The sequence below is a fragment of the Oreochromis aureus genome, linkage group 4 (assembly GCF_013358895.1).
Source record: "Oreochromis aureus strain Israel breed Guangdong linkage group 4, ZZ_aureus, whole genome shotgun sequence".
Classification (NCBI taxonomy): Eukaryota; Metazoa; Chordata; class Actinopteri; order Cichliformes; family Cichlidae; genus Oreochromis; species Oreochromis aureus.
Genome location: NC_052945.1, coordinates 32,497,321 through 32,524,531, shown reverse-complemented (window position 1 = coordinate 32,524,531; position 27,211 = coordinate 32,497,321). Strand labels below are relative to the sequence as shown.

General features: G+C 40.9%; 1 protein-coding gene across 2 annotated transcripts; it reads left to right on the top strand.

The window, feature by feature from the left end:
• Positions 1–164: 164 nt before the first annotated feature.
• LOC116324938 (immunoglobulin superfamily member 1-like) lies at positions 165–24,976 on the top strand. 2 transcript variants are annotated; one of them, XM_039611136.1, is made up of 22 exons: positions 165–207; positions 3,165–3,246; positions 3,455–3,527; positions 4,485–4,520; positions 4,609–4,923; positions 5,804–6,112; positions 6,485–6,772; positions 6,876–7,169; positions 7,305–7,598; positions 7,686–7,979; positions 8,114–8,407; positions 8,540–8,833; positions 8,972–9,265; positions 9,400–9,693; positions 10,044–10,337; positions 10,427–10,720; positions 10,858–11,151; positions 11,371–11,664; positions 11,786–12,079; positions 22,261–22,605; positions 23,571–23,699; positions 23,794–24,976. In XM_039611136.1, the coding sequence occupies exons 3-22, from the start codon at positions 3,497–3,499 to the stop codon at positions 23,931–23,933; spliced, it is 5,121 nt and encodes a 1,706-aa protein (XP_039467070.1). In that variant the 5' UTR covers positions 165–207; positions 3,165–3,246; positions 3,455–3,496; the 3' UTR covers positions 23,934–24,976. The 2 variants fall into 2 exon arrangements, with proteins under 2 accessions (XP_039467070.1, XP_039467071.1); XM_039611137.1 differs by lacking the exon at positions 9,400–9,693.
• The last annotated feature ends 2,235 nt before the right edge of the window (positions 24,977–27,211 follow it).

Sequence of the window (27,211 nt, the reverse complement as noted above, 5' to 3'; positions counted from 1 at the left end):
TAACCTCACTTCATCCAAGACACGTTGTGCCCTTTTGTACATCGTTCAACTATGACCTCTCCCTGGAAGTCCACATCTGACCACTTGCACATTTTCAGTGTGGGATGGGTCTTGAACACAGCAATAAAAAGCTGAATCTTGAACTTAAATTTCACTTCACTGCAGAAAGAAGAAGAGGAAAACCTCACATTAAGGGAACTTAATCTGGTGAGTAAAACTGGTGGTAAGCAATAATAATAGCATTAATAGCCCCATTAATGCCTACCATGGTTATTATAGCATTTAATCTTACATTAAAAACATCATTTAGACGTCCTTAATTTGATTTTTTCATTTTAGTTCTTAGTTGTTAAGTTTTAGTTTTAGAATATTTATGGTATTAAAAAAGGTCCAAACAGATATTACAATTTTTAAAAAACACACAATAGGTCTCAGTAAACATATGTGAGGAAGCTTGTTTATTTTGGTTATGTGAAAAATTGTTCAAAATGACTAAAGATGTGCCCAGGTCAGTAGGAGACTTGTTCCAAATAACAGGACCACAGAAACTGAGGCACACTTGGATCTCAATCTATGGTCAGTTGAAAGGTCTGCAGCTGATGACCTGAGTGATCTGACTGGGATTTGAACAGTGAGCAAGTAAAAGATGTAGTAGGGGGTCAACCCATAGAGTGCTTTGGGAATTAATACAATCATTTTAGATTGCACTGGAAGCCAATGATGTGATCCTGGTACTGGGGTAATATAGTCAGATCTCTGCAGACCTGTAAGCACTCTGACTGGTACATTTTGAATGTGCTGAAGTTGTCTTACTGATGATTTGGAGTGTACAGAAGATAGAGCATATAATGACCTAACCTGCTTGATATGGAAGCATAGTCTGTGCTTTGATATCAAGCAAACTGTTCAAATTTAATAATGTCTACTTTATTGATCCTGTAGGAAATTGCTTAGTCCTCTGCATTTTACCCATTAACTCAGTGGGCAGCTAACAATTCAGCGCCCGGGGAGCAGTGTGTAGAGACGGTACCTTAGGCGAGCTGTTCAGTGGATTTGAACCTCTGACTTTTTGATCATGGGGCGAAGACTCTACCTACTGAACTATCTCTGCCCTTCTTCACCGAACCCACTTCATTTTAGAAAAAGCAATGATAAATATTCTCTGACTTTTTTTGGACCAACAGCAAATGTTTCTGTCTTCACTCTGTTTAGTCCTAAAAAGTTATGTCATTAAGTGATTAATGCCATCAGTGCAGCTCATTAGTTTCTGAATAGAGGTTAGATCATCAGAGGAAAACTGATAAGTATTATGTGCACAAGAAGAGTAGGATATGTTATGATTCTTTGTGACAGTACCAAGTGGGAGCATGTAATTGTTAAAGAGTAATGGACCCAAAGGACCGAGCCTTGAGGAACACCTGATTGAATTTTTATTTGTGCAAATATTAAACCGCTAATAGACACACAAAAACCCCTCAAGTCTTCAATATGATGAGAGCCAACCATCAACCAACCTGTTAAACCAACAGAGCCATGAAGCCTTTGAATTAAAATGTCCCGCTCCAGTGTCAAATGCAGCACTGAGACTGAGCAGGACTCAGTCTGCTATTTCTGTGCTGTGATTGGATCTGAAACCTCCCTGGTAAAGTAAAGACTGCGACATGTAAGATATTCATTTAGTTACTTGTAATAAAATGTTTTCAATTTTTGATGAGGAATAAAAGATTAGAAATAAGTCTATAATTATTAAACACCAATGAGTCCAAGTTATTTTTTGTGATTAGTTGTGTGATTACAGCACATTTAAGAGAAACAGGGAAAATGTTCTCCAAGTCCCTGTGTTGGTTTCCTCCGGTATCCTATCCTATAAAGTTTGACGTATTTTGGTTAAGATATGACTTATTGTCTAAACTGCTTTGATTGGTCAGTGAAAGTTGCAAAGTGTGCACACATGACTTCATTACATTAATAAAAGCACTGATACAGTGTTAAAGCCAACTGTACTCAGCAATAAATCCTAGGATATCCTGTGAGGGCTGAACTCAAGTCAGGGTTCAGACTGGGCAGTATAGATGAAAAACTTTCTATTTCAAAAGAAGAAGTTGATCTCTACAAACAGCTTATTTTGCAAATTTACCTCCTCAAAAATCAGCAGTTCTTTCATTCTTGAGGATACAAAAGTTCTCTAAACAAAAACTGATGACCCTGCTGCTGATGCCCAATTTAATACAGCAATATTATTAATGTTGTACTGTTACCACTACGTGTTGGATACACTGTGTATGTTAATGCAGGTCAACAGCAAGCCAAACTCAATTTTCATGAGCCAGGAAACTGAGCGTCTTGCTCTTTTATTACAGTCTTCTTGACAGCTTACAATCCTTTACAATTGTGGCTTGAATAGCTCGATGAAAGTAATGTAATAAACTTACAGCCATTGCTTTTGATGGTGTATATAAAGATTCAGGCCACAGGAGATGAAGTTTAAACACGGATATGCAGGTTTTCTGTACAATGTTTTTTTCCAACTGACTGCGGCTTCTGCTTCCCACAATGCATTCTGAACACAGATTACTCCTTCAAAATAAGATACAGAAAAGCTAATGCTGACTGTATAGAAAATATTTTTTAACTAAATGACTCTCTTTTTTAACATAAATTACCACAGATGAAATATGACATTTTTATCACTAATTTAATATGAACTATTTTTAATCTTTTACTTGGGACAGAACAAATGTCATTAGGGTATGAGTGATGATGCTGACCTCAGAAACTGAAGTTATAAAGTTCAGTTACAATCACTGTGAGGTCTGATTTACACAATAATGGAATACATGTTACATAATGTTACTTTTGAGGGGGAAAAATGTCCCAGCTGGCCAAAACTAAGACCAACATATAGAATAACAGAGGTAAAGACTGCACTACCATTCCACCCACTATGCTTACCAAGTAATATAATTATTGCTTAAACATAACTTTTCAGGAACAGAACAGAAGAAATCATGTCCCAAAAACCACAGAGAGACTGTGTTGGTGTTTGTGATCAAAGAAGAAAACATTTATATGAGCTGAAGTGTTTAACTCTTCAACATATGTGACAACATGATTCCACTGTATCACATGCAGAGTAATCCATTAAATTCACCAAATCTCCCCAGGCCACTGTGGCTCCAGCATTGAAACTGAGCATCTTCTGAAGCTAGCAAGAACTCGTGAACGCTCATGAAATAAGCCATTCAGGTAAGTATCTGTTTTACATTAAGCTAATTTAAATTTATTTTGGACTGATCATTCATAAGAGATAGCATTATGCTTTGAGTGAGTCAATATGACCCTCTGTCTCAGTGTAGCTTGTAGCTTCAGAAAAATGTTAGGTTTTCAAACATTAACACTCTGATGCTGTTACTGGTGGACAAGCAGCAAACCTCACTGCTGTGCTATCTTACAGTTTCTGTCTAACTGTTGAGCTGGAAAACCTTCGTTCACCAGGATGTGCGGTCACGTAGAGAGACTGGTTTTAGGTGAGTTAAGAGAGGGTTTTCTTTATGTGTGAAAGAGGTCTGTGTGACTGGCCATGTCTAAAGAAGCTGCAGCTACTTTCAGCTTATTCACAAAGGGTCACCACAGCAGGTAGCTCAGTGTATTTATGCACTGGATCCCCCTCTTTGCACAGCCCCACATCCTTTGATCTTGATCTTTTCAAGATCAAAGGAAAATTATTAGTGCTTTATCCCAACAAATTTAGTTTTTGGATCATTACCAAAACACAAAATAATACATTAAAAAACTATAAAATAAAGTTCTGTAAACCACAAACATGTAGAATCACTGGTGGAAATGAAAATTCCTCTGCTGTTATGTCTTTTATCAATGAAGGGTAACAGCGTTGAACACAGAATAAAACACGATGTTTTAGAAAGAAGATATAGAAATTAGCAAAAAATAATTTAATGTTAAAATGGCTGTGGTAGTGTTAGAGTGCTGATTTTTCTAGTAAACAGAACTTGGGAGCAGTTTACACTGTTGAAAACCCTTAAATGGCCAACATCACCTTCAAGCTTTAGATACAAAAGTTGTGCATGTAATCATTGATTTAAGAACAAAGCTGCAAGAAGCCTGATGTATTTCTCTTTCTTTGTTCACCCTGAAACACTGAAAGAGCAAAAATACATCATTTTAAAAATATTTCATATTTAGCATAGCACCGGCCATATTCTTTATAGAAAAAAAAATTACAGAGAAATTGGAAAAAAATTCAGCTCTTCACTGAAATTCTTGTTTTCTCAAGTTGAATGAGCCACAGTTTTACCATTTATAACATAGAATTTTACATGGACAAAGTAGAAATGCAGTCGTGGTCTCAGTCATTCATTTCAAAACAATTGTTACCATTTATTGCTTTGCACTGTGAAACCAACATGTGCTTTAATACATTCTCTGCTAACACACTGATGCACAGTTTTGATTCTTCTCTCTAGTCTCTTTTCTCTTCATGACATCTTCACCGGTTGCAGGTTGGTCCATTCTACCATGTAACAAACTCCTGCTTTTGTTCTGTGTGAAATATTTGGATTTTGAATCTTTGTTATATCTGTCTGACAGATGGTCAGATCAGACTAGCTGGGTCTGGGTCCACTCGGTGCTCTGGAAGAGTTGAAATCTATCACAGTGGCTCCTGGGGAACAGTGTGTGATGATGACTGGGACTTAAATGATGCTGGCGTGGTCTGCAGACAGCTGGGCTGTGGGGCAGCAGAGAGTGTCCATCAATCAGCTCACTTTGGTCAAGGTACAGGACAAATCTGGCTTGATAATGTGGCCTGTTCAGGAACTGAAAGTTCTCTAACCGCGTGTCAACACAGAGGATTTGGGACACATAACTGTGGGCATAGTGAGGATGCTGGTGTCACATGTTCAGGTGAGATGACTCTTTCAAAAATTTCGTGGTTGGTTCAAGCTTAACAAAACGAATATGTATCTTTGGACATTTCGTTAAAGCTACCTTTGTCATTGATGCTACAAAATGTCCTAACTCATCTGTTTTGGTAAATCCAAATCACATTTTCTGACAATCTGATATTCTAATTCTACTTATTTTTGGCTTGAAAACAAAACAAAATAGACAAAAAAGCAGAGTTCATCTCCAAATGATACAAGAAAACAACTCAACTAGACTCTTTTTCATTGCTGAGACCCAAAGATTTTTTTTTCATTTACTGGTAGAATGTCTGAAACCATGCATGCAGTGGTTAACACTGTTGCTTCACAGCTTGAAGATCCTAGGTTTGAATCTAGTCTGGGACCTCTCTGTGTGGAGTTTGCATGTTCTCCCCAAGTATTCTGGCTTCCCCAGTCCAAGGTTAAGACATCAATGTGGTTAGATTAATTGGTGATTCTAAATTGACCTTGCATGTAAATGTGTGAATGGTTGGATGTGTTAGCCTCAGAAGTGAAGTAACTCAGAAGTGAAAGAAAATCGATGGATGGATGTTTTACCTGCATCTGTTACATTCGAGTTTGAATGTTTTTATTCTTAGTTGACACAGGTTGTAGCAACATTTACTGTATATTCAGTTTGTGATACTGTAAGTATGTTGTTCCATGGCTCTGACTGTTACACCTGCTAACTCTGAATTTCTCTCTTAATGTGCAACATAGGACCACCTGTTCGTTTTGCATTTGTTTTAGTTGAGCAAATTCTGCAGGCTTCTCCTGTGTATATAGATTTAATGATAATTTCCATGTGTTTTGTGTGTAAAACCTTGAAACTCTGTTAATCTTCTCTAATTTTTTCATAGTTGGCCAGATAAGATTAGTTGGATCAACTCGGTGCTCTGGAAGAGTTGAAATCTATCACAGTGGCTCCTGGGGAACAGTGTGTGATGATGACTGGGACTTAAATGATGCAAAAGTGGTCTGCAGACAGCTGGGCTGTGGGGCAGCAGTGAATGCCTATCCATCAGCTCACTTTGGTCAAGGTACAGGACAAATTTGGCTTGATGATGTGGCCTGTTCAGGAAGTGAAAGCTCTCTAACTGCATGTCGCTACAGTGGATTTGGGACACATAACTGTGGGCATGGTGAGGATGCTGGCGTTGCCTGTTTAGGTGAGAAGAAAGATTCATTTATAAATACTCTGTAAGGTATAGTTGGTCATCACTTTAGAAGTCACACAAAATTCTGAAGTAACAACTAATAACTGCTTGAATTAACCATGAACTAAAGATATTAGATATCAGATATTAAATGTTGTAACCATTCAATCTTTTTAGAAGAAAAACCAAACCAAAGGTGTGCCTGAGAGTCTGCATACTCTCTCTAAATGTTCAAAAACAGTCATTTGTTTGAGTTACATTATTTTTAAAAAATGCAGTTTTCTGCTTATTATGACTACATGCTCACTATTTGCCTCTTTTAATTTTAAAACTGAAAATGAAGATGTTATACATTAAACTCTATGTTGTTATGCTTTTCAACAGACAAACCAAAACCCAGGATTTCCATCAATCCTTCTGGTCAAGTTACCTGGGGTCAGAATGTCGCTATCACATGTTCGATCACAGGTGATCAGTTAAGTGGAGCATTTATCTTCACAAAGACCTCAGGCTCATTCAGCAGGAGAATAACATCAAGCAGAAACGCTGCTACCCTCAGTATCTCTAATGTAAACCTTGACAATGAGGGATCATACCAGTGTCAGTTTCAGAGGGATTTGATTCCAGACTCCAACGCCCCTCTAAGTGATTCTGTGAGACTCTCAGTGACAGGTAGTTTTTAATAAATTTGAAGGATGATCCACTTAATCCCTAATGAAAAGTTCCTTCTTTAGTTTAAAGGAAAAATGAACTTTTCACATATGTTATTTTTCAGTCAACCTCCCAAAGCCCAGAATCACCAAGAATATTATTGGTGCAGTAACCTGGGGTCAAGCTGTTACCATCACTTGTTCAATATCAACTCAGCATTTAGGTGGAACATTCACTCTGCAGCAGACCTCAGGCCCATTCAGAAAAAGCCAAACATCGAGCACAAACTCTGTTACCTTTAATATCCCTCAAGTGACCTTCAGTAACGAGGGATCGTACCAGTGTCAGTATCAGACAAGAGTTTCAAGTCGAGACTTCAGATCCCCACAGAGTGATTCTATGAGAGTTTCTGTTACTGGTAAGAGACAAAGATATTTCCTTTTTTTTATTTTTTGTTAACTTTAAATAAAAGTTCAGTTGAAACCAAGTTAAAATGTAAACTCATACCTTTCCTCAAAGGAAACACTCACTATGTTATTTATTTATTCTTCAGTGATCCTGCCAAAGCCCAGCATCTCCATGATTCCTGTGGGGAATGTGACCTGGGGCCAAACTGCTAGCATCACTTGTTCAATCTCAACTCAGCATTTAGGTGGAACATTCACTCTGCAGCAGAGCTCAGGCTCATTCAGAAAAAGCCAAACATCGAGCACAAACTCTGTTACCTTTAATATCCCTCAAGTGACCTTCAGTAATGAGGGATCGTACCAGTGTCAGTATCAGACAAGGATTTCAGGTCGAGACTTCAGCTCCCCTCAGAGTGACCCTGTCAGAGTTTCTGTTACTGGTAAGAGACAAACATATGTCTTTTTTTAAACTGTGTTTCAATTACTTTTATTTCTTTTAATTACTATGTTATTTATTTATTTTTCAGTAATCCTCCCAAAGCCCAGCATCTCTAAGAGTCCAGTTGGAGAGTTGACCTGGGGTCAAGACGTTAGCATCACTTGTTCAATCTCAACTCAGCATTTAGGTGGAACATTCACTCTGCAGCAGACCTCAGGCTCATTCAGGAAAAGCCAAACATCGAGCACAAACTCTGTTACCTTCAATATCCCTCAAGTGACCTTCAGTAACGAGGGATCGTACCAGTGTCAGTATCAGACAAGAGTTTCAAGTCGAGACTTCAGATCCCCACAGAGTGATTCTATGAGAGTTTCTGTTACTGGTAAGAGACAAAGATATTTCCTTTTTTTATTTTTTGTTAACTTTAAATAAAAGTTCAGTTGAAACCAAGTTAAAATGTAAACTCATACCTTTCCTCAAAGGAAACACTCACTATGTTATTTATTTATTCTTCAGTGATCCTGCCAAAGCCCAGCATCTCCATGATTCCTGTGGGGAATGTGACCTGGGGCCAAACTGCTAGCATCACTTGTTCAATCTCAACTCAGCATTTAGGTGGAACATTCACTCTGCAGCAGACCTCAGGCTCATTCAGGAAAAGCCAAACATCGAGCACAAACTCTGTTACCTTCAATATCCCTCAAGTGACCTTCAGTAACGAGGGATCGTACCAGTGTCAGTATCAGACAAGAGTTTCAAGTCGAGACTTCAGATCCCCACAGAGTGATTCTATGAGAGTTTCTGTTACTGGTAAGAGACAAAGATATTTCCTTTTTTATTTTTGTTAACTTTAAATAAAAGTTCAGTTGAAACCAAGTTAAAATGTAAACTCATACCTTTCCTCAAAGGAAACACTCACTATGTTATTTATTTATTCTTCAGTGATCCTGCCAAAGCCCAGCATCTCCATGATTCCAGTGGGGAATGTGACCTGGGGCCAAACTGCTAGCATCACTTGTTCAATCTCAACTCAGCATTTAGGTGGAACATTCACTCTGCAGCAGAGCTCAGGCTCATTCAGGAAAAGCCAAACATCGAGCACAAACTCTGTTACCTTCAATATCCCTCAAGTGACCTTCAGTAATGAGGGATCGTACCAGTGTCAATATCAGACAAGGATTTCAATTCGAGACTTCAGATCCCCACAGAGTGACCCTGTCAGACTCTCTGTTACTGGTAATGAGAAACTGTAGTTGCCTATTTAATTTTTGCTTATCTTAAATATATTAATTAAAATAACAACAATTTGAAATATAGAGATAAACCTCAAAAAGTCAAATATGTGATTTTATGTTTTTATGTTTTGTGTTTCAGTGATCCTCCCAAAGCCAAGTATCTCTAAGAGTCCAACTGGAGAGTTGACCTGGGGTCAAGACGTTAGCATCACTTGTTCAATCTCCACTCAGCATTTAGGTGGAACATTCACTCTGCAGCAGACCTCAGGCTCATTCAGGAAAAGCCAAACATCGAGCACAAACTCTGTTACCTTCAATATCCCTCAAGTGACCTTCAGTAACGAGGGATCGTACCAGTGTCAGTATCAGACAAGAGTTTCAAGTCGAGACTTCAGATCCCCACAGAGTGATTCTATGAGAGTTTCTGTTACTGGTAAGAGACAAAGATATTTCCTTTTTTTATTTTTTGTTAACTTTAAATAAAAGTTCAGTTGAAACCAAGTTAAAATGTAAACTCATACCTTTCCTCAAAGGAAACACTCACTATGTTATTTATTTAATCTTCAGTGATCCTGCCAAAGCCCAGCATCTCCATGATTCCTGTGGGGAATGTGACCTGGGGCCAAACTGCTAGCATCACTTGTTCAATCTCAACTCAGCATTTAGGTGGAACATTCACTCTGCAGCAGAGCTCAGGCTCATTCAGGAAAAGCCAAACATCGAGCACAAACTCTGTTACCTTCAATATCCCTCAAGTGACCTTCAGTAACGAGGGGTCGTACCAGTGTCAGTATCAGACAAGGATTTCAAGTCGAGACTTCAGGTCCCCACAAAGTGATTCTGTTAGAGTTTCTATTTCTGGTAAGAACTGAAATGTGAAATATTCTATTTGGGCAGACTTCTGATGAAATGTTAAAGAAGTTGTAAGTCAGCTTCTATCAGCCTACAAGACTATAGGTGCACTTGATCCACTCATTTGTCAGATTGGTTTGAAAGGTTTCAATTAGTTGGACTTTCTGAAAGAAAACAATAGCATGGAATTTGGCTAAATACAGGGTACATTTACATTTAATAACATTGGCTGGACGGTCGAAGGGGAAAATATATTTTCCAATCATTGTTTCAACGTGTATTCATGTAGTTTAGAATGGAAATGAAAGAACTAGGAAGATATTGCTTTTCTCATAGACCACTATTCGGTTATTTTTCAGTGATCCTGCCAAAGCCCAGCATCTCCATGATTCCAGTGGGGAATGTGACCTGGGGCCAAACTGTTAGCATCACTTGTTCAATCTCAACTCAGCATTTAGGTGGAACATTCACTCTGCAGCAGAGCTCAGGCTCATTCAGAAAAAGCCAAACATCGAGCACAAACTCTGTTACCTTTAATATCCCTCAAGTGACCTTCAGTAATGAGGGATCGTACCAGTGTCAGTATCAGACAAGAGTTTCAAGTCGAGACTTCAGATCCCCGCAGAGTGACACTGTCAGAGTTTCTGTTACTGGTAAGAGACAGACATGTGTCTTTTTTTTTAACTATGTTTTAATTATTTTTATTTTTTTTTAAATAATACGTTATTTATTTATTTTTCAGTAATCCTCCCAAAGCCCAGCATCTCTAAGAGTCCAGTTGGAGAGTTGACCTGGGGTCAAGACGTTAGCATCACTTGTTCAATCTCAACTCAGCATTTAGGTGGAACATTCACTCTGCAGCAGACCTCAGGCTCATTCAGGAAAAGCCAAACATCGAGCACAAACTCTGTTACCTTCAACATCCCTCAAGTGAATTTCAATAACGAGGGATCGTACCAGTGTCAGTATCAGACAAGGATTTCAGGCCGGGAATTCAGCTCCCCTCAAAGTGACTCAATCAGACTCTCTGTTACTGGTAAGGAGGAACTTTAGTTCGCCTTTTTCTTTTTATCATCTCAAATATATTAATTAAAACAACAACAATTTGAAATATAGAGCAAAACCTCAGAAAGGCAAATATATGATTTTATGTTTTTATGTTTTGTGTTTCAGTAATCCTTCCAAAGCCCAGCATCTCTACGACTCCAGTTGGACAGTTGACCTGGGGTCAAGACGTTAGCATCACTTGTTCAATCTCAACTCAGCATTTAGGTGGAACATTTACTCTGCAGCAGAGCTCAGGCTCATTCAGGAAAAGCCAAATATCGAGTGCAACCTCAGTTACATTCAACATTACTGAAGTGAATTTCAATAACGAAGGATTGTATCAGTGTCAATATCAGACAAGGATTTCAAGTCAAGACTTCAGATCCCCACAAAGTGATTCTGTCAGAGTTTCTGTTACTGGTAAGAACTGAAATGTAAAATTTTGTGTTTCGGCTGATTGCTTATGAAATGTTAAAGAACTGTAAATCTCCATTTCTCAACCAAAAGTTATCCTTTCAGCCTCTGTACCACTGTCACCTTACTTGAAATGGAATTGAGTTGACAGGAAGCTAAAATGAAATGAAACTCATACCTTTCCTCAGATGAAACACCCACTGTGTTATTTACTTTATTTTTCAGTAATCCTCCCAAATCCCACCATCTCAACAAACACTGGTGGTGCAGTAACCTGGGGTCAAGATGTTAGCATCACTTGTTCAATCTCAACTCAGCATTTAGGTGGAACATTCACTCTGCAGCAGAGCTCAGGCTCATTCAGGAAAAGCCAAACATCGAGCACAAACTCTGCTGTCTTTAGAATCCCTGAAGTGAACTTCAGTAACGAGGGATTGTATCAGTGCCACTATCACACAAGGGTTTCAGGGCGAGAATTCAGCTCCCCTCAAAGCAGTTCTGTCAGAATATCTGTTACATGTAAGAAAAACCATTTGCCTATTATGATTTAACATTTATGTTCATGAATACTGAAATTCAATTTAGTGAGTTATTCCTCACCAAAAAGAAAATAAACTAATAATGTTTTATGTTTCTTAAGTGATCCTCCCAAAGCCCAGTGTCTTTGTGATTCCTGTGGGGAAGGTGACCTGGGGACATCACGTCAGCATCACTTGTTCAATCTCAACTCAGCATTTAGGTGGAACATTCACTCTGCAGCAGACCTCAGGCTCATTCAGGAAAAGCCAAACATCGAGTACAAACTCTGCTTCCTTCAATATCACTCAAGTGACCTTCAGTAATGTGGGATCATACCAGTGTCAGTATCAGACAAGAGTTTCAAGTCGAGACTTCAGCTCCCCAGAAAGTGACCCTGTCGGATTGTCTGTTGCAGGTAAGAGAAACATATAAATAAAATAAATATAACTAAAGCCTAATTGAATGGATAGATAAAGCTGGGTATTATGTGCATAGCAGTGAAAATGTATCCTATGCCTTGTAATGATACCACATGAAGCATGTAAAATGCAAACAGAATTGGTCCTTGCAAGGAACCATGTGGAACTCCATAATTAAACTTAGTGTTTGAAGAAGACTGTCCATTTACATGAACAAACTAGAGTCTATTAATCAGATATAATGCAAACTACTGCATTGCAGTACCTTTATTTCATATAGCATGCTCTAAGCATTGTATTGGAGATTATATATCGGAATTTCAGGAGCAGGACGACACCTCCAAACCCGCTCCTTCCGGTTGTCATCTATATGGGTTCCCCTATTTTTGCAAGCTGTACATTCTCGTTTACGTCAGGGTCCAGTCTCGGTGAATACCTCTAAACACAGCTTATCTCACAGGAGTAATATATTTTACTCACCCACCCGCATCAGATGAACAACTACTCAAGCTTTGCGTTCATCGCTTTTCCTCCGGCAATCCACGAAACACTCCAAACCTCACGGCGGCGCTTCCGAAAGACCGAATGCTGACGACCTTCTAGCAGTTTTCTCGCCACCTGACATACAGTCTGCTACGTCGATCCATCCAGTCGTCTTATCTCCACTAAATCCAGTTATGAAGTAACTCTGGATGCCCGCCACTTCAGCGAAAACAGGCGGGATCGCCCACCAGCAGAACCCACAGCTCCTCTCATGTTGCTCTGAAATGGGCCTCAGGCTGGGCGAGTTAGTCGAAAAGCTGACAGACGTCAGCGCCGAACCCAGAAGCCACGCCGTACCCACGCTTCCAAGCAAATCGCAGCTCCAACAGCAAAAGCTACAGTGTACTTCATAGCTCCACCCACCTGCCAATGCCAGGTAGCAGGGACAACTCAGCTCTGTGCTCCTTCCTCCTAACACCATTTAATGGAAGCTGGAAATATGTCGCTAGCCCCATGTTCTACTGTTTCTCCATCGCTGTGATGTTTTCTATCCCTCCTTTGTCTAAATGCTTAAGCAAGTTGGCACTGGGATGCCTGATTCTTCGCTATCCACCATTCGCAAACGCAGCAGCAAGCTCCTACCACCGAACTGCCAGTTTCTCAGCAAAGACGCACACACACACAAAAAAAGGCACTGAGGTATGGGCTCAAAATGTGGTCATAAATATTTTGTACTTGTAAATCAGTTTTGTACTTGTAAATCAGGATTTGTATGTGTAAAAAAAGAATTTGTGCGTATGTAAAAAGATTTGTATGTGTAAAAAAGATTTGTGTGTGTGTAAAAAAGATTTGTATGTGTAAAAAGAATTTGTGCGTGCGTAAAAAGATTTGTATGTGTAAAAAGAATTTGTGCGTGCGTAAAAAAGATTTGTATGTGTAAAAAAAGATTTGTGTGGGACTTAGCCAAAACCCCCCTGCAAGTTACAAGTACAATTTTGACCCTATTTTTCTTCCTGTCATCTGATTGGTCAATGTCATGTCAATCACAAATGTAACAATCCAATCAGAGAACAGATGGGTTTGGCTGTCGGAGGGCACTTTTTGAACTGCAGGTCCTTGAAGGGTAATACAGTTTGAAGCTGGAGGATCTCTATATAAATATCCGATAGCAGCTAGGTCCCCTTACTTTCAGCAGCTGTTGAAAGGATAAAGTTGTGGTATGTCAGTGGTTAGAAATACCATTATTACTTTAGGATTAGTTTAACACAAAGTCAGGGCTGACCCGGGACCATTGCTGTGAGTCACAGTGCGCAGCATAAAAGTCCTTTCACATCGGACGCAGGATGTGCTGCTAATGCTAACTGCTAACTAAAAGCAAAGGATCCAGAATTTGTTGCGCTGGCTGCTGAGCTCTGTGGGTTTTTTCAGCAGCTCTACCTGTACTAGATGCACCTGCTCCTTGTCGTTTCTATCTCTCACTTTATGTCCTCTACAGCAGTTTCTGTTTTTTTTGCTAGTTCTTCAAATGTTCAATAAAAACATGTATGCTAATTCATAACGAAGAAAGCTTTGTAATGAAGACTGTCATTTCCAAAACACTGCCCCCCCCCAGCGGTCCGCAGCGTTGTTGAAAAGGCTGTGGAAGTCCCTGTATAAACCACGTAGACCTGTGACACAAAAATCACCAAACTCGGACGACCACAGACTGTTTTCCTTCGTGGTGATAAAGGAAAACGCTGGGTTGGCATGTAAAGGGCATTTATTCCCTTCAAGGACCTGCAGTTCAAAAAGTGCCCTCCGACAGCCAAACCCATCTGTTCTCTGATTGGATTGTTACATTTGTGATTGACATGACATTGACCAATCAGATGACAGGAAGAAAAATAGGGTCAAAATTGCGTACTTGTAACTTGCAGGGGGTTTTGGCTAAGTCCACACACAAATCTTTTTACACATACAAATCTTTTTACGCACGCACAAATTCTTTTTACACATACAAATCCTGATTTACAAGTACAAAACTGATTTACAAGTACAAAATATTTATGACCACATTTTGAGCCCATAACTGAGTCGCCAGTTCTTCATTCCTCTGTAGCAAATGCAGCACCGAGTTGCCAGGTTTCCAGTCTCTTCCCTCCTTCTCAAAATTCTGCAGCAAACCTCGGCACCGAGTTGCCAGGTTCTCAGCCACTCATCCCTCCTTCGCAAATTCTGCAGTTAACCTCGGCACCGCAAAAGTTTCCCCGTCGTGGGATCAACAAAGTCTTATCTTATCTTATCTTATCCATCCCTCCGTAGCAACTGCAGCATGCTTCGGCACCGAGTTGGCAGGCTCTCAGCCGCTCATCCCTCCTTTGCAAAATTCTGCAGCAAACCTCGGCACCTAGTTGCCAGGTTCCCATCCTCACATCCCTCTTCAGCTAAACTCTGCAGCAAACCTTGGCACTGGGTTGCCAGGTTCCTTTATCCGTCATTCGCAAAAGCAGCAGCAAGCTTTTGTACCATCGTGTTGCCAGTTTCTCAGCATAGACAAAATAAATAAATAAATAGAATTAAAAGGCACAGGGTTGCCAGGTTTTCCTTCATCCCCCATTTGCAACGCGGCATCTAGCTTCCCTACTACCAAACTTCCAGTTTCTCCGCATCTATCATGGCAAAAAGCAGCAACGAATCCTTCTCATTTGCAAACGGCCAGTTTCTCTGCATGAAAAAGGGGGGGAAAAAGGGACTGGGTTGCCAGGTTTTCCTTTATCCCTCATTTACAAAAGCAGCAGCAAGCCTTCTACCAACGCGTTGCCAGTTTCCCTTCCCTCCATCTGTCCTCCGCAAGATTCAGCAACATGCTTTCATGGCACCAGGATGCTAGGTCCTTCCCTTATATCCAATCGTAGCAGCAAGCTTTTCTGTGAACGAGTCGCCAGTTTCCCTTTCCCGTATCCCATATTGGCAAATGCAGTAGCATGCTTTTGGCACCAGGATGCCAGGTTCTTTTCCTCTATGCTCCTATGCCAATGCAGTAGCAGCGTTGGCACCGGGATGCCAGCTTCTCTTCCTCTATCTTCCCTGTGGAATACAGTATCAAGTGTTGGCACCAGAATGCCAGCTTCTCTGCCTCTATCTCTCCTATGCAAATACAGTAGCAAGCTTTGGCACCGGGATGCCAGCTTATCTTCCTCTATCCCTCTTATCCTAATACAAAAGCAAGCTTTGGCACCGGGATGCCAGCTTATCTTCTTCTATCACTCCTATGCAAATACAGTAGCAAGCTTTGCCACCAGGATGCCAGCTTCTCTTCCTCTATCCCTCCTTTGCAAATGCAATAGCAAACTTGGCGCCAAGATGCTGGTTCTTCTTTGTCCCTCATTCGCAAACTCAGCAGCAAGCTTTCTAATATACAGTTGCCAATTTCTCTGCATTTATCACAGCAAAAGCAGCAGTGAATCCTTCTACTGCTGGAATGCCAGCTTCTCTGCCCTTCTTGCCCTCATATGCTAAGCAGCAGATGTTCCTTTTGGCACCAAAATGCCAGGTTCTCTATTTCCATTCCTCATTTGCAAATGCAGAAAAAGCTCTTTGCACCGAGATGCATTCCTCTCTACAGGATGCCACTTTCTCCGTTTCATCCAGTCTTCCACAAGATGTAGCAGCAAACCGTTCTGGCACCAAGATGCCAGTTTCTCTGCCATCTTTCCTACCTTCGCAAAGCATCGGCAAACCTTTGTGGCACTGGGATGCCAGGTTCTGTCCTCTATCGCTCCTTTTTAGACATCCAAACTGCGCCATGCGCATAATTCTTCACGGCATCCCTTCACTTATCATGTGCTTTCACCAGCAACCCTTCCCAAGCTGCTGTCACTTCTGTTAATTTCGGAAATAAGCACAAATAGGCGCTACCTTATCTGAAGTAATTAACCAGCTAAGCACCCCCTCTCCATCTTCTACTTAAAGACAAGCTCATGCAAGCTTTACGAGCCATCAAGCCTTACCTGATCGAGGGTTCCCCTCATTCATCTATTAAGATTTCCGTTTTTTGCAATTTCCTTTGATCTCTTCTCCTGCCATTCCATCCTAATTGTCTGAGCTCATCCACTCCACTCCATGGAATCCTTGACTACCTTATTGAGAGCTGTTCAGCTCGCTAGCCTGCCACCAATTACTTTCCTCTTCTTTGGATGGTGATGTCACTCAGCATTCCTGCGTTGTCTTTGTTTTCTTCTCCTTCTTTCACCTCAACCAGTCGCGGCAGATAGCCGCCCCTCGCTGAGCATGGTTCTGCCGGAGGTTTCTTCCTGTTAAAAGGGAGTTTTTCCTTCCCACTGTCACCAAAGTGCTTGCTCATAGGCGGTCATATGATTGTTGGGTTTTTCCTTTAGACATCATCGTGGGGTCTTGAGGTATCTGTCACCGTGGTTTGGTGCCTTATAAATAAGTTGAATTGAAAATCGAATTATAACCGCTGAGGTCATCGACGTTTGTAACGCACAGTTATTACTGCTTTCAGGGGATGCCTTCTTTGGGGATCTGCCAGGCCCAGGAGCCATCACCAGTCCCCTTCGAGGCCTACGCCAAACCACAGCTCAATTCATGTCAAAGCATTCACTTTTACCTACTAAAACGCTGTCAAACGTAAAATGAGGATGTGGGCTTAGCTAGTGAATTGGAGATTATGTATCGGAGTTTCAGGAGCAGGACCATGCCTCCAAACACGCTCCTTCCGGTTGTCATCTATATAGGTTCCCCCAGTTCTGCAAGCTGTTCATTCTTGTTTATGTGCCCCACCCTCCGTCCCTCCTTGTTTTCAATTCTTTAACGTCTTCATTTCTATATAGTGCATGGGGATCTGGCCGGCCCGGGAGCCGTCGCCAGTCCCCTTCGAGGCCTTCCCCAAACCGCAGATCAATTCATGTCAAAGCATTCACTTTTACCTACTAAAATGCTGTCAAACCTAAAATGAGGACGTGGGCCCAGCTAGTGAAATTAAATATTATGGTCAACAGTATCGAACGCTGCACTGAGGTCTAGCAGGACAAGCACAGAGATGAGTCCACTGTCAGATGCCATAAGAAGATCATTTGTAACCTTCACTAAAGCTGTTTCTGTGCTGTGATGAGCTCTGATATATGACCGAAACAGTTCTTCTGCAGATAATCTGTTAGCTGTTTTAAAACTACTCATTCAAGAAATTCTGAGATAAAAGGAACGTCAGAGATTGGCCTATAATTAGCTAAGAAAGCTGGGTCTAGAGATGGCTTTTTAAGTAAAGGTTTAACTACTGCCAGCTTGAAGGCCTGTGGTACATAGCTGATTATTAGAGATAGGTTATTCATATTTAAGATTGAAGCATTAATTAATGGCAGGACTTCTTTGAGCACTCTTTTTTATTTGGTCTTCATGAGCTTCATTGCATGTGTGTTTGTGTTAGTAGGATTAATGCATTTTTCTGTTTGTGTAATTTTTGTGTACCTCTCCTCTTTGCGGTGCTCCAGACACTTTTCAATTCTCCACGCAAGGCAGTCGTTTTTCTTCCCAGTTTCCTAAACCCAAATTTCATTCCCCACACTAAAACAGCCATGTTCTCCCCTGCTCCTTCCACTGTGGTCTCATCTCATCTCTCCCCCTTGCAGCAGTCCAGTGAGAGTCAGTTGTCTTTCATCTTTGTCCTGTGTTTTCCACTTTCTCATCTTGCCATTTTGCTCCAAAAGTGGCAAATGTCCAACTCAGACAGTCTTTTCAAAGGTCCATTCACACACAGTGAAGTTGCAGCTCATTGGAAATGCACATCCATCCATCCAGTCATGATGATGTCATTTTTCTCCTTGCTGTCGCTGTCTTGCACAGCTGCTGCTGCAACTTTTCTTCACTGCTCAGGACACTGCTGTGAGCTCCTGATATCCATCTCGTTGTTCTGGAACTGCATTTCTTGTCTTCAGGGAGAGAATCTTGGAGCTTGTGTTCTCAGGGTGACAAACACATGGAAGTTAAGCTGTAAAACAATTCAGCCAAAACTTGGCTTGAGTGTTTCTAAATGATGTTAACCTATAATTTTCTTCCGACTGCTGCACGTGAAAAATTGATCAGGGTCTGCTCTTCACCTGCAAGTGACACACTGAGACATTTTGATCATTCTTATCACTGCTTAAAGAAACACGTCTCCCTCTCTGGTTCTGAAGTCCCTTTCTTAAAAACCCAGAGAGATTGTAGTTGTTCTACATTGAAAATCACCAAACCCTCTTCCTATTTTTGCTTATTTTCCTTTTTTGCTTATTTTCATCAACAAGTCTGCGAAATTCTTGTGTGTCCACCCTAGGGGAGCTGGTGGCCTGCAGTACCACCCTCTCCTGCTAGTTGGAAACAACTTTTACACACATGTCTACACTCCTCTCTTTTTTTTTTTCTTTTTTTCCTGTTCCCCATTTTCAACATTTTGAACCCCATTTTTTGCTGTTTTTACACACACATCAACTTTTCCCACACAACCACTCTCTTTCATCTCACACCACACATTTACTCAGTTCTTATCATACAGTCAGTTATTGAGTTTTGTCTCTGGCTGCCTGGTGGAAGGCCTGCCGCTTTACTGGATCCAGTTTCCCATTACTACACGAGGCGTCCCCCATGAGGTTCCTTGCCTTCTACGGACCAAGGAACGAACACCGCCACTCTGCGCACTGTAGTACGCAGAAATGGTCCCCGACAGTGTACCCGAACCGCCGCTCCTGTGGCGTGCTTGGACCCGAACACAGGTCTGGGCCGGCTTCTCCCCAACTGCATGTTCGAACCACTGTCCTTGTGATGAGCCGTTCCCAACACAAGCCTGGGGTCTCAAACCACCAGGATTTTCCCCGACAGTGTACCCGAGCCGCTGTCCCTGTGACGTACTTGGACTGACCACAGGTCTGGGCCGGCTTCTCCCCAACAACGTGTTCGAGCCACTGTCCTTGTGATGGGCCGTTCCCAACACAAGCCTGGGGTCTCAAACCACCAGGATTTTCCCTCCGGAGACTCGAACTCCGGAGTCGGCCAGCGTTCCCCCCCCTCGGCCAGACAAAAAACTCTCCATGACTGTATACAAGTTAGCTACAACTCACCCATCTGCAGGAGTCCCCTCAAAGTTGATGGTCTCGGTGGTGGCTAAAACACACGGCTCCGTGACTCCTCCATTTCCTTCGCTTCAACAGCTGGTAGGACAAAGGTACCTTTTCCCTCAGGGGTGATCAGCCCATCCACGGAACCGTTGTTCAGCGACCACACGGACCACCCTGCTCGCAGCGCCATTCTGTTGTGGAAGTTTTTCCACTTAAATAAAGCCTGCAGATGAGCGGTGAGCGGTAGCTAACATTCTTTAATCAAAACACACAGAACAGAAAATCAAGCTTGATGGAGAGCCTGCATGACCACGGGGCAGGGTCAGCAGAGTCTCACTGAGAGTAGTGTGGCTCTCAGTTAAATACCTTCTCCAGGAACAAAAGGCAGTACACAGCTGTTTCACACCTTAAGGTTCACACTCCCTTCCCAGAGTCCTCGAAGAGACAAAAGACTCTCCCTCCTGTGGAGTTGTCTGCTTCCCCCAACTTCCTAAATAGACCCCCACCATTTGTCTTACAGTATGGGTGTCAGACATGTTAAAATCCAGTGGCACCAATTCATTACACAATAAAATAATGTGATTAGTACATAAGTGAAAGAAATTCCATTACACTAGCTAGCTAGATGCTAAAGTACAGTGACTTCACTTACGTAATTTACAGGCACCTGGACTCATTCTAGCCCACTTTAACCCCCAAAATGTAAACACTATAAATGATACTGTTGCACATAAAGTAATGTGTGTTTTGAAAATGTAAGGATTAAAAGTACAAAGTTACCAGAAAAATAAATACACAAGCAAAGTACAAAATTCCACTGTAGACTACTTTGAGAGTAGTGCTAAAAATCAGAGGGGTGTTGACTTTTTATGTTTTTATAGCTTCACCTACAATACCTCTGAAGAAGTCTGTGAAGCACTTTCAACCAACCAACTTTTTAGAATCCAGGGAACTCAGAAGGAGTGTAAAAATTGGCCCCTCTTCCGGAAGACATGGAAAGTTGAGGATACTCTGACGAACATAGTTTCTTATCTGTAAATAATGGAAAAAATGTGATGCAGGGAAAGAGAACTTGTTCTGCAACTGGGTAAATGATGCAAATTGCCTGTCAATATATAAGTCTTTGAGAGTAAGTATACCTTTCTGTGTCCAAACCTCAAAAGAGACATCTAAACATGAGGGTGGAAATGCATGACTACAATATAGTGGACTATGGATCGAAGTATCTGGTAGAGCACAACCTTTTTTGATCTGACTAAAGATTTTAACGCAGTTCGAAACTATAATTGACCTTGGTTCGCGGATTAGAAGACGAAAAAAGAAGAGCAGGAAGGGAACTATTCTCAACCCCACCACTCAACTGAAAACGTGGCACACTAAATCCACCCTCAAGTTTAGACTTACATAGGTGAACTTTTGATATCCTGTGAGTTTTAAAGCCCCAAACAAATGGTAATACTACTGAGTCAGTCAGTTTGAAAAATTGCTTATTCAAGAAGATAAGTTTAAGGTAAGTTTAAAAATAGATACAAGAATTTAGGGAGAGAAACCATTTTGTTTACATTAATGCAAACTACCATGGAAACAGGGAGAGCCCTCCATTTCTCAATGTCCTTTTTCAGTTTTTCAACTTGTTCAAGATAATTCAACTTAAAGATCAATTTAGGATCCTTAGGCAAAATAACACCCGGGTATTTCAATCAGTCTGTAATTTTAAAAGGCACAGTTTTCAAAAAGTCAACATCCAAATTTGCAGTTAAAGCCACAAACTCACTCTTCTGCCAGTTAATTGTATAACCTGAGATTTCCCCAAACGACCTCACCAGATCCAATAGTACAGGAACAGATGACTCAGGATTTGACATCATCCGCATATAAAGAAATGTACTGCTTGATATTCCCCAATTGGACAGGGTCAATGGAGGGCTCATTCCTAATGCCTTCTGAGAGAGGTTCAATAGCAATTGCGAAGAGCAAAGGGCTCAAAGGGCAGCCTTGTCGTGTGTCCCGTGGTGTAAAAAAAAGGGGGGCGCTGATCTATCTTGGTTAGTAAGAATGGAAGAAGAGGGATGCCGATATATCATATCAACCCATGATATAAACTGTTCGCCAAAACCAAACTTCTCCAGTACCCGAAGCATATAGGCCCACTCGACCTGGTCAAACGCCTTTTCAGCATCTAAGCTCAGTACTGCGATCTTGGAAGCCCCCCCAATGCCTATGATACATAATGTTCATCAATCTTCGAACATTAAAGAAAGAAAACCTCTGGGGGACAAACCCAGTTTGATCCGAATGAATAATTGATCCAACATGTCCATTTAATCTATTTGCAAAAATAAATGGATTTGAATTTTTCAATTGAACTTTTTTAATAAACATTTCCTACAAAATATAACTCAGAATTTCCAAAAGTTGATTCTGTTCATCTGGACGTAGCGTTTTGTGGGAGAAACATTTCGTCACTCATCCAAGTGACTTCTTCAGTCTCAGCTGACTGCAGGTTTCCCCAATCTTATAACTCAGAATTATCAGCTTCACTACAGTTCACTACAGAATCCTTAATCTACCCTAAATTGTGTTTACTCTGTCTCTCTTTTGGCCAGTGACACTGCAGCAGCCCAGCATCTGCCTGACATCTCCTAACACCGGGCTGGTCTGTGGTCCTGAAGGTGCAGAGGTCATCAGAGGTGACGACTTTGTCTTCACCTGCTCCATTTCCTCCCACTTTCCTGGAGGGGTTTTCTCTCTCATCTTCTCAGGCTCCAACATCACCGAGACCAAGCCAGCTATCAATAACTCAGCCTCCTTTAGTTTTCCTGAAGCTGACTATGAACACCAGGGCAACTATAGCTGTGTGTATGAGGTCGTAGTCGTCTCGAGGACATTCACCTCAACCTTCACAGCAATGAGTGTCACCATTAAGAAGGCTGGATTGAAGCTGTACTTAAGTAAGACCTATGATTGGTTTGAAAATTACCCTGAAAAACAAATATATCTCTGGGTGTCCAATGAGCTTCGGGCATCCTCAGAAAACCATTATTATTAATGACACCTGTGGCTGTTAGGTGAAGTGCCGCCTAACATGCATTTTTATGAGAACTCCCAAAACAGGGATGAGACATACACAAGACATTCCTCACTATTATATTGCTTGGTGACATGTACTTGATGTTATGCAAACTGGTGGGAGTTGACTGTATGGGTTAGTATCAGTTAAACATAGCGTAATAATAATAAGTTAACTTGGACGTTACAAAGCAGCTAATGCTATATACATGCTGTATATGTCAGTAATATGGAGCTAACCTTTTGCTGATGATAAAGTTAGCAAAAAAGATGTGATTAGCTGGCTAACTCATCAGCACCACAAAAATCTGCTTAGTTGTTACTTCAGCTGATAAAATGAATTGAAAATGGCCAGTTAAGTTACCAGAACGATCTTTGTTGGATGGTCTTTCTTCTGGCTAGCACTGACTTATCTGTTTATGGCCACGGTTACGGGTTTACTTACTTTAATGTGATTATTTCCGTTTTTTTTGTTCACTAGCAAAAAACTGTCTCAGTCAATAGCTGTGTTTTTTGCTTTTTTTTCTTTGTCATTTGTGTTGTGCTAACAGCCAGTTGTTTGTGTTCTGTGGTTATTCATTGTTGACCCTGAAACTACAAGAGAGTCACTTAGGCAACACAATTGGGAGAGAGCGTTTTAAATCATATCCTGTGGCCTGACCAATCCTTCACATAGAAATCAGTGTACAGACTGTGAGAGGCAAGTGCTGTCAAGGAAGACGAGGGAAGTTAGGATACACTCCACTCAGACAGTGGTAATAAAAAGCATTTAATATCTGAGGAAAACATTTCTACTGTATGTTAAATAACACAAAATCCATGTTTTTCTCATGTTTTTCATTTGTAGTGGGTATGACCATGCTTGTCTCAGTCTCAGCAACCTTATTGCTGCTTCTGCTGGTCTTGCCTGTGGTCTTTCTGGTCTGCAGGAGAAGGAGACAAGTGGAGAAGTCTGAAGACCTTGTCCATTTTCAAAGTGTGTGCGCACAGAGTTACAGTAAATTACAATAAAAGATGAACTGAGAAAGTATTTCAGCTTGCTGACGTATGATATTCTGTTTGTGTTGCAGTTATTTCAAACAATTACACCACTGATGGTGAGGAAGAGCCGCATTATATCAGCTTTAAGCAGAACAACACAACGAAGAAGGTGGATCAAGAACAGTGTATGGAGAGAGTTGTGTGTGAAGAGGATCATGATCATGAGTGAAAAAGAAAATGAAAGGGCTGCCAACTTTTTCTTTTCAGTTGGAGTAGAAGGTGGGGGAGCTGAAAGGTCCCTTTAAATTGTTTATAAGTGTGACTGTGTGTTCAAAAATAGAATAAATACCACAGCACGATAATACTTTTAATAATTCAGTCATTATCAGCCCAAATTTGCTCTCTGTGTTGCTTAGAAAAAGATTTCTTAGTTTATAAATAATTATGAAACACTCAGCAAAAACTGAGACTTAAAGTCTCAGTATTTGCATTATTAATCATTATCGCAGGTCAAGGTCATAGGTCACTGTTCTATCATAGGACTCAGTGTTTAAATGTAATGATAATTGATTATTCTTTCTAAATTAAAATGCCAATGAGACGTGTACCAAATATTGATACAATTATCAAATACTAACTTTGATTATTTGTACGTTTATTTTTATAGTTGTTCACTTTTTGCCTAAAATTCAAAGTTTTAGTAACTACAGTTTATGTATTTGATTTGTCAGAGAGATCTGTGTGCCTCATGGTCTGATAAATCATCAATAGGATATAGATTTGTGTTGGTTGCTTCCAGCTGTTTGAATTTAACACCTGCAGATTCAGACAGTAGACATATGTGTACATTTGTGAGCTGTGTACATTTTAGCATGTAACACAGTAACGCTAAATTTATTAATTATTCAGTTATTCCAGTCACACACACAGAGGATAGTTCCAGCAAATCACACTTTACTTTTATATAACTAAGTGAGGTGAGTGGTCACACACAGTTGCATTAGTTACACTCGGTAGCTGTCCTCAGGTTGAAGAGTCCTGAGCTCCACGTAGCAATTATCTATTTTATACTTTATTCTAATAACAAGTGATGTGTAAGTTGATGCACTTATTATAGCAAATAATAATCATTTTCATCATCATCATCATTGTTGCAAAATTTAAATGTAACCTCATTATTTGTGGTTTTAATCATTGTGTCATTACTGTGCACATGGATGTTGTTCAGCTTTACTGCAAATTTAAATAAAGACTACTGCCAAAATATAGAAATGCTTAAATCTCATTACACACATAAAGAATTTCAACTATTTAGGAAATTATTAATAAACTAATGAAACAATTGTGTTTAGATTTCTTTTTGGCTGATAGCTTTTTAAAGGGGGGTATTATTTTCATCTTAGACTTTTTTTGCTTTACTAAATAAGTGTAAACTCCATTTAAAGGGTTACTTTACCCAAAATGGCTAGAAAGCAACCCTAAGATTCTAACCTTCCTAATATCATTTTTATGCTGATCAACTGTGTTATGTGCTCAGTTGTTTTCAGTATCTTTTCTACAAGACAGATTTAAAGCTGTACATGTTTGCATTGCACAGTAACTTTCTCTTATGTATATTGATAGACAGATATAAGACAGAAGGAGCTGGTGATGGCCCCTAGGTGGTCATATATGTATATACATACATACATACATACACACACACACACACACATATATATATATATATATATATATATATATATATATATATATATATATATATATATATATATATATATATATATACATACATATATATATATATATATATATATATATATATATATGATACATATATATATGATACATATATATATCATAAATATATATATATATCATAAATATATATATATATATATATATATATATATATATATATATATATATATATATATATATATATATATATATATATAGAGGCCAACCCAAGCCCATAGCACAAGTCACCATCAAGTGCAGGATCTACCAAGGAGATGCTCTGTCCCCACTGCTGTTCTGCATAGGCCTGAACCCCCTCAGTGAGATCATTAACAAGACTGGCTACGGATACCGACTACGAAACGGAGCGGTTGTCAGCCACCTCCTGTACATGGATGACATCAAGCTGTATGCCAAGAGTGAACGAGACATCGATTCACTGATCCACACTACCAGGCTATACAGCAATGACATTGGAATGTCGTTCGGACTGGAGAAGTGTAGTCGGATGGTAACAAAGAGAGGGAAGGTAGTCAGAACCGAGGGAATTGAACTACCAGAAGGCAACATTGCAGACATAGAGGACAGTTACAAGTACCTGGGGATCCCGCAGGCGAATGGGAACCATGAAGAGGCCGCTAGGAAAGCTGCAACCACCAAGTACCTGCAGAGGGTCAGGCAAGTCCTGAGGAGTCAGCTGAACGGTAAGAACAAGATCCGGGCCATCAACACCTACGCCCTGCCCGTGATCAGGTACCCTGCTGGGGTAATAGGCTGGTCAAAGGAGGAGATAGAAGCCACTGACATAAAGACAAGAAAGCTCCTTACCATGCATGGAGGGTTTCACCCCAAGTCCAGCACCCTGAGGCTGTACGCTAAGCGGAAGGAAGGGGGGGCGGGGACTGGTGAGTGTCAGCACCACAGTCCAGGATGAGACAAGAAACATCCACGAATACATCACGAAGATGGCCCCAACTGACAGTCACTCAGTGAATACCTCAGGCAGCAGAAACCCAAGAAAGAGGAGGAAGGCGAGGAACCATCATGGAAGGACAGGCCCCTGCACGGTATGTACCACCGGCAGATAGAGGAGGTGGCTGATATCCAGAAATCCTACCAGTGGCTGGACAAAGCTGGACTGAAAGACAGCACAGAGGCACTAATCATGGCAGCACAAGAACAAGCTCTGAGTACAAGATCCATAGAGGCTGGGGTCTATCACACCAGGCAAGACCCCAGGTGCAGGCTGTGTAAAGATGCCCCAGAGACAATCCAGCACATAACAGCAGGGTGCAAGATGCTAGCAGGCAAGGCATACATGGAGCGTCATAACCAAGTGGCCGGCATAGTGTACAGGAACATCTGTGCCGAGTATAAGCTGGAAGTCCCGAGGTCAAAATGGGAGACGCCCCCAAGGGTGGTGGAGAATGACCGAGCTAAGATCCTGTGGGACTTCCAGATGCAGACGGACAAAATGGTGGTGGCTAACCAACCGGACATAGTGGTGGTAGACAAACAGAAGAAGACGGCCGTAGTGATCGATGTAGCGGTTCCGAATGACAGCAACATCAGAAAGAAGGAACACGAGAAGCTGGAGAAATACCAAGGGCTCAGAGAAGAGCTCGAGAGGATGTGGAGGGTGAAGGTAACGGTGGTCCCAGTGGTAATCGGAGCACTAGGTGCAGTGACTCCCAAGCTAGGCGAGTGGCTCCAGCAGATCCCGGGAACAACATCGGAGATCTCTGTCCAGAAGAGCGCAGTCCTGGG

Bases quoted from the DNA above. Each gene is read 5' to 3' on its own strand.
- LOC116324938 (XM_039611136.1), top strand. From the start codon at position 3,497: ATGTGCGGTCACGTAGAGAGACTGGTTTTAG. The intron at 9,266-9,399 runs GTAAGAGACAAA...TTTAATCTTCAG, and splicing joins TATGAGAGTTTCTGTTACTG to TGATCCTGCCAAAGCCCAGC. The intron at 10,338-10,426 runs GTAAGAGACAGA...TTTATTTTTCAG, and splicing joins TGTCAGAGTTTCTGTTACTG to TAATCCTCCCAAAGCCCAGC.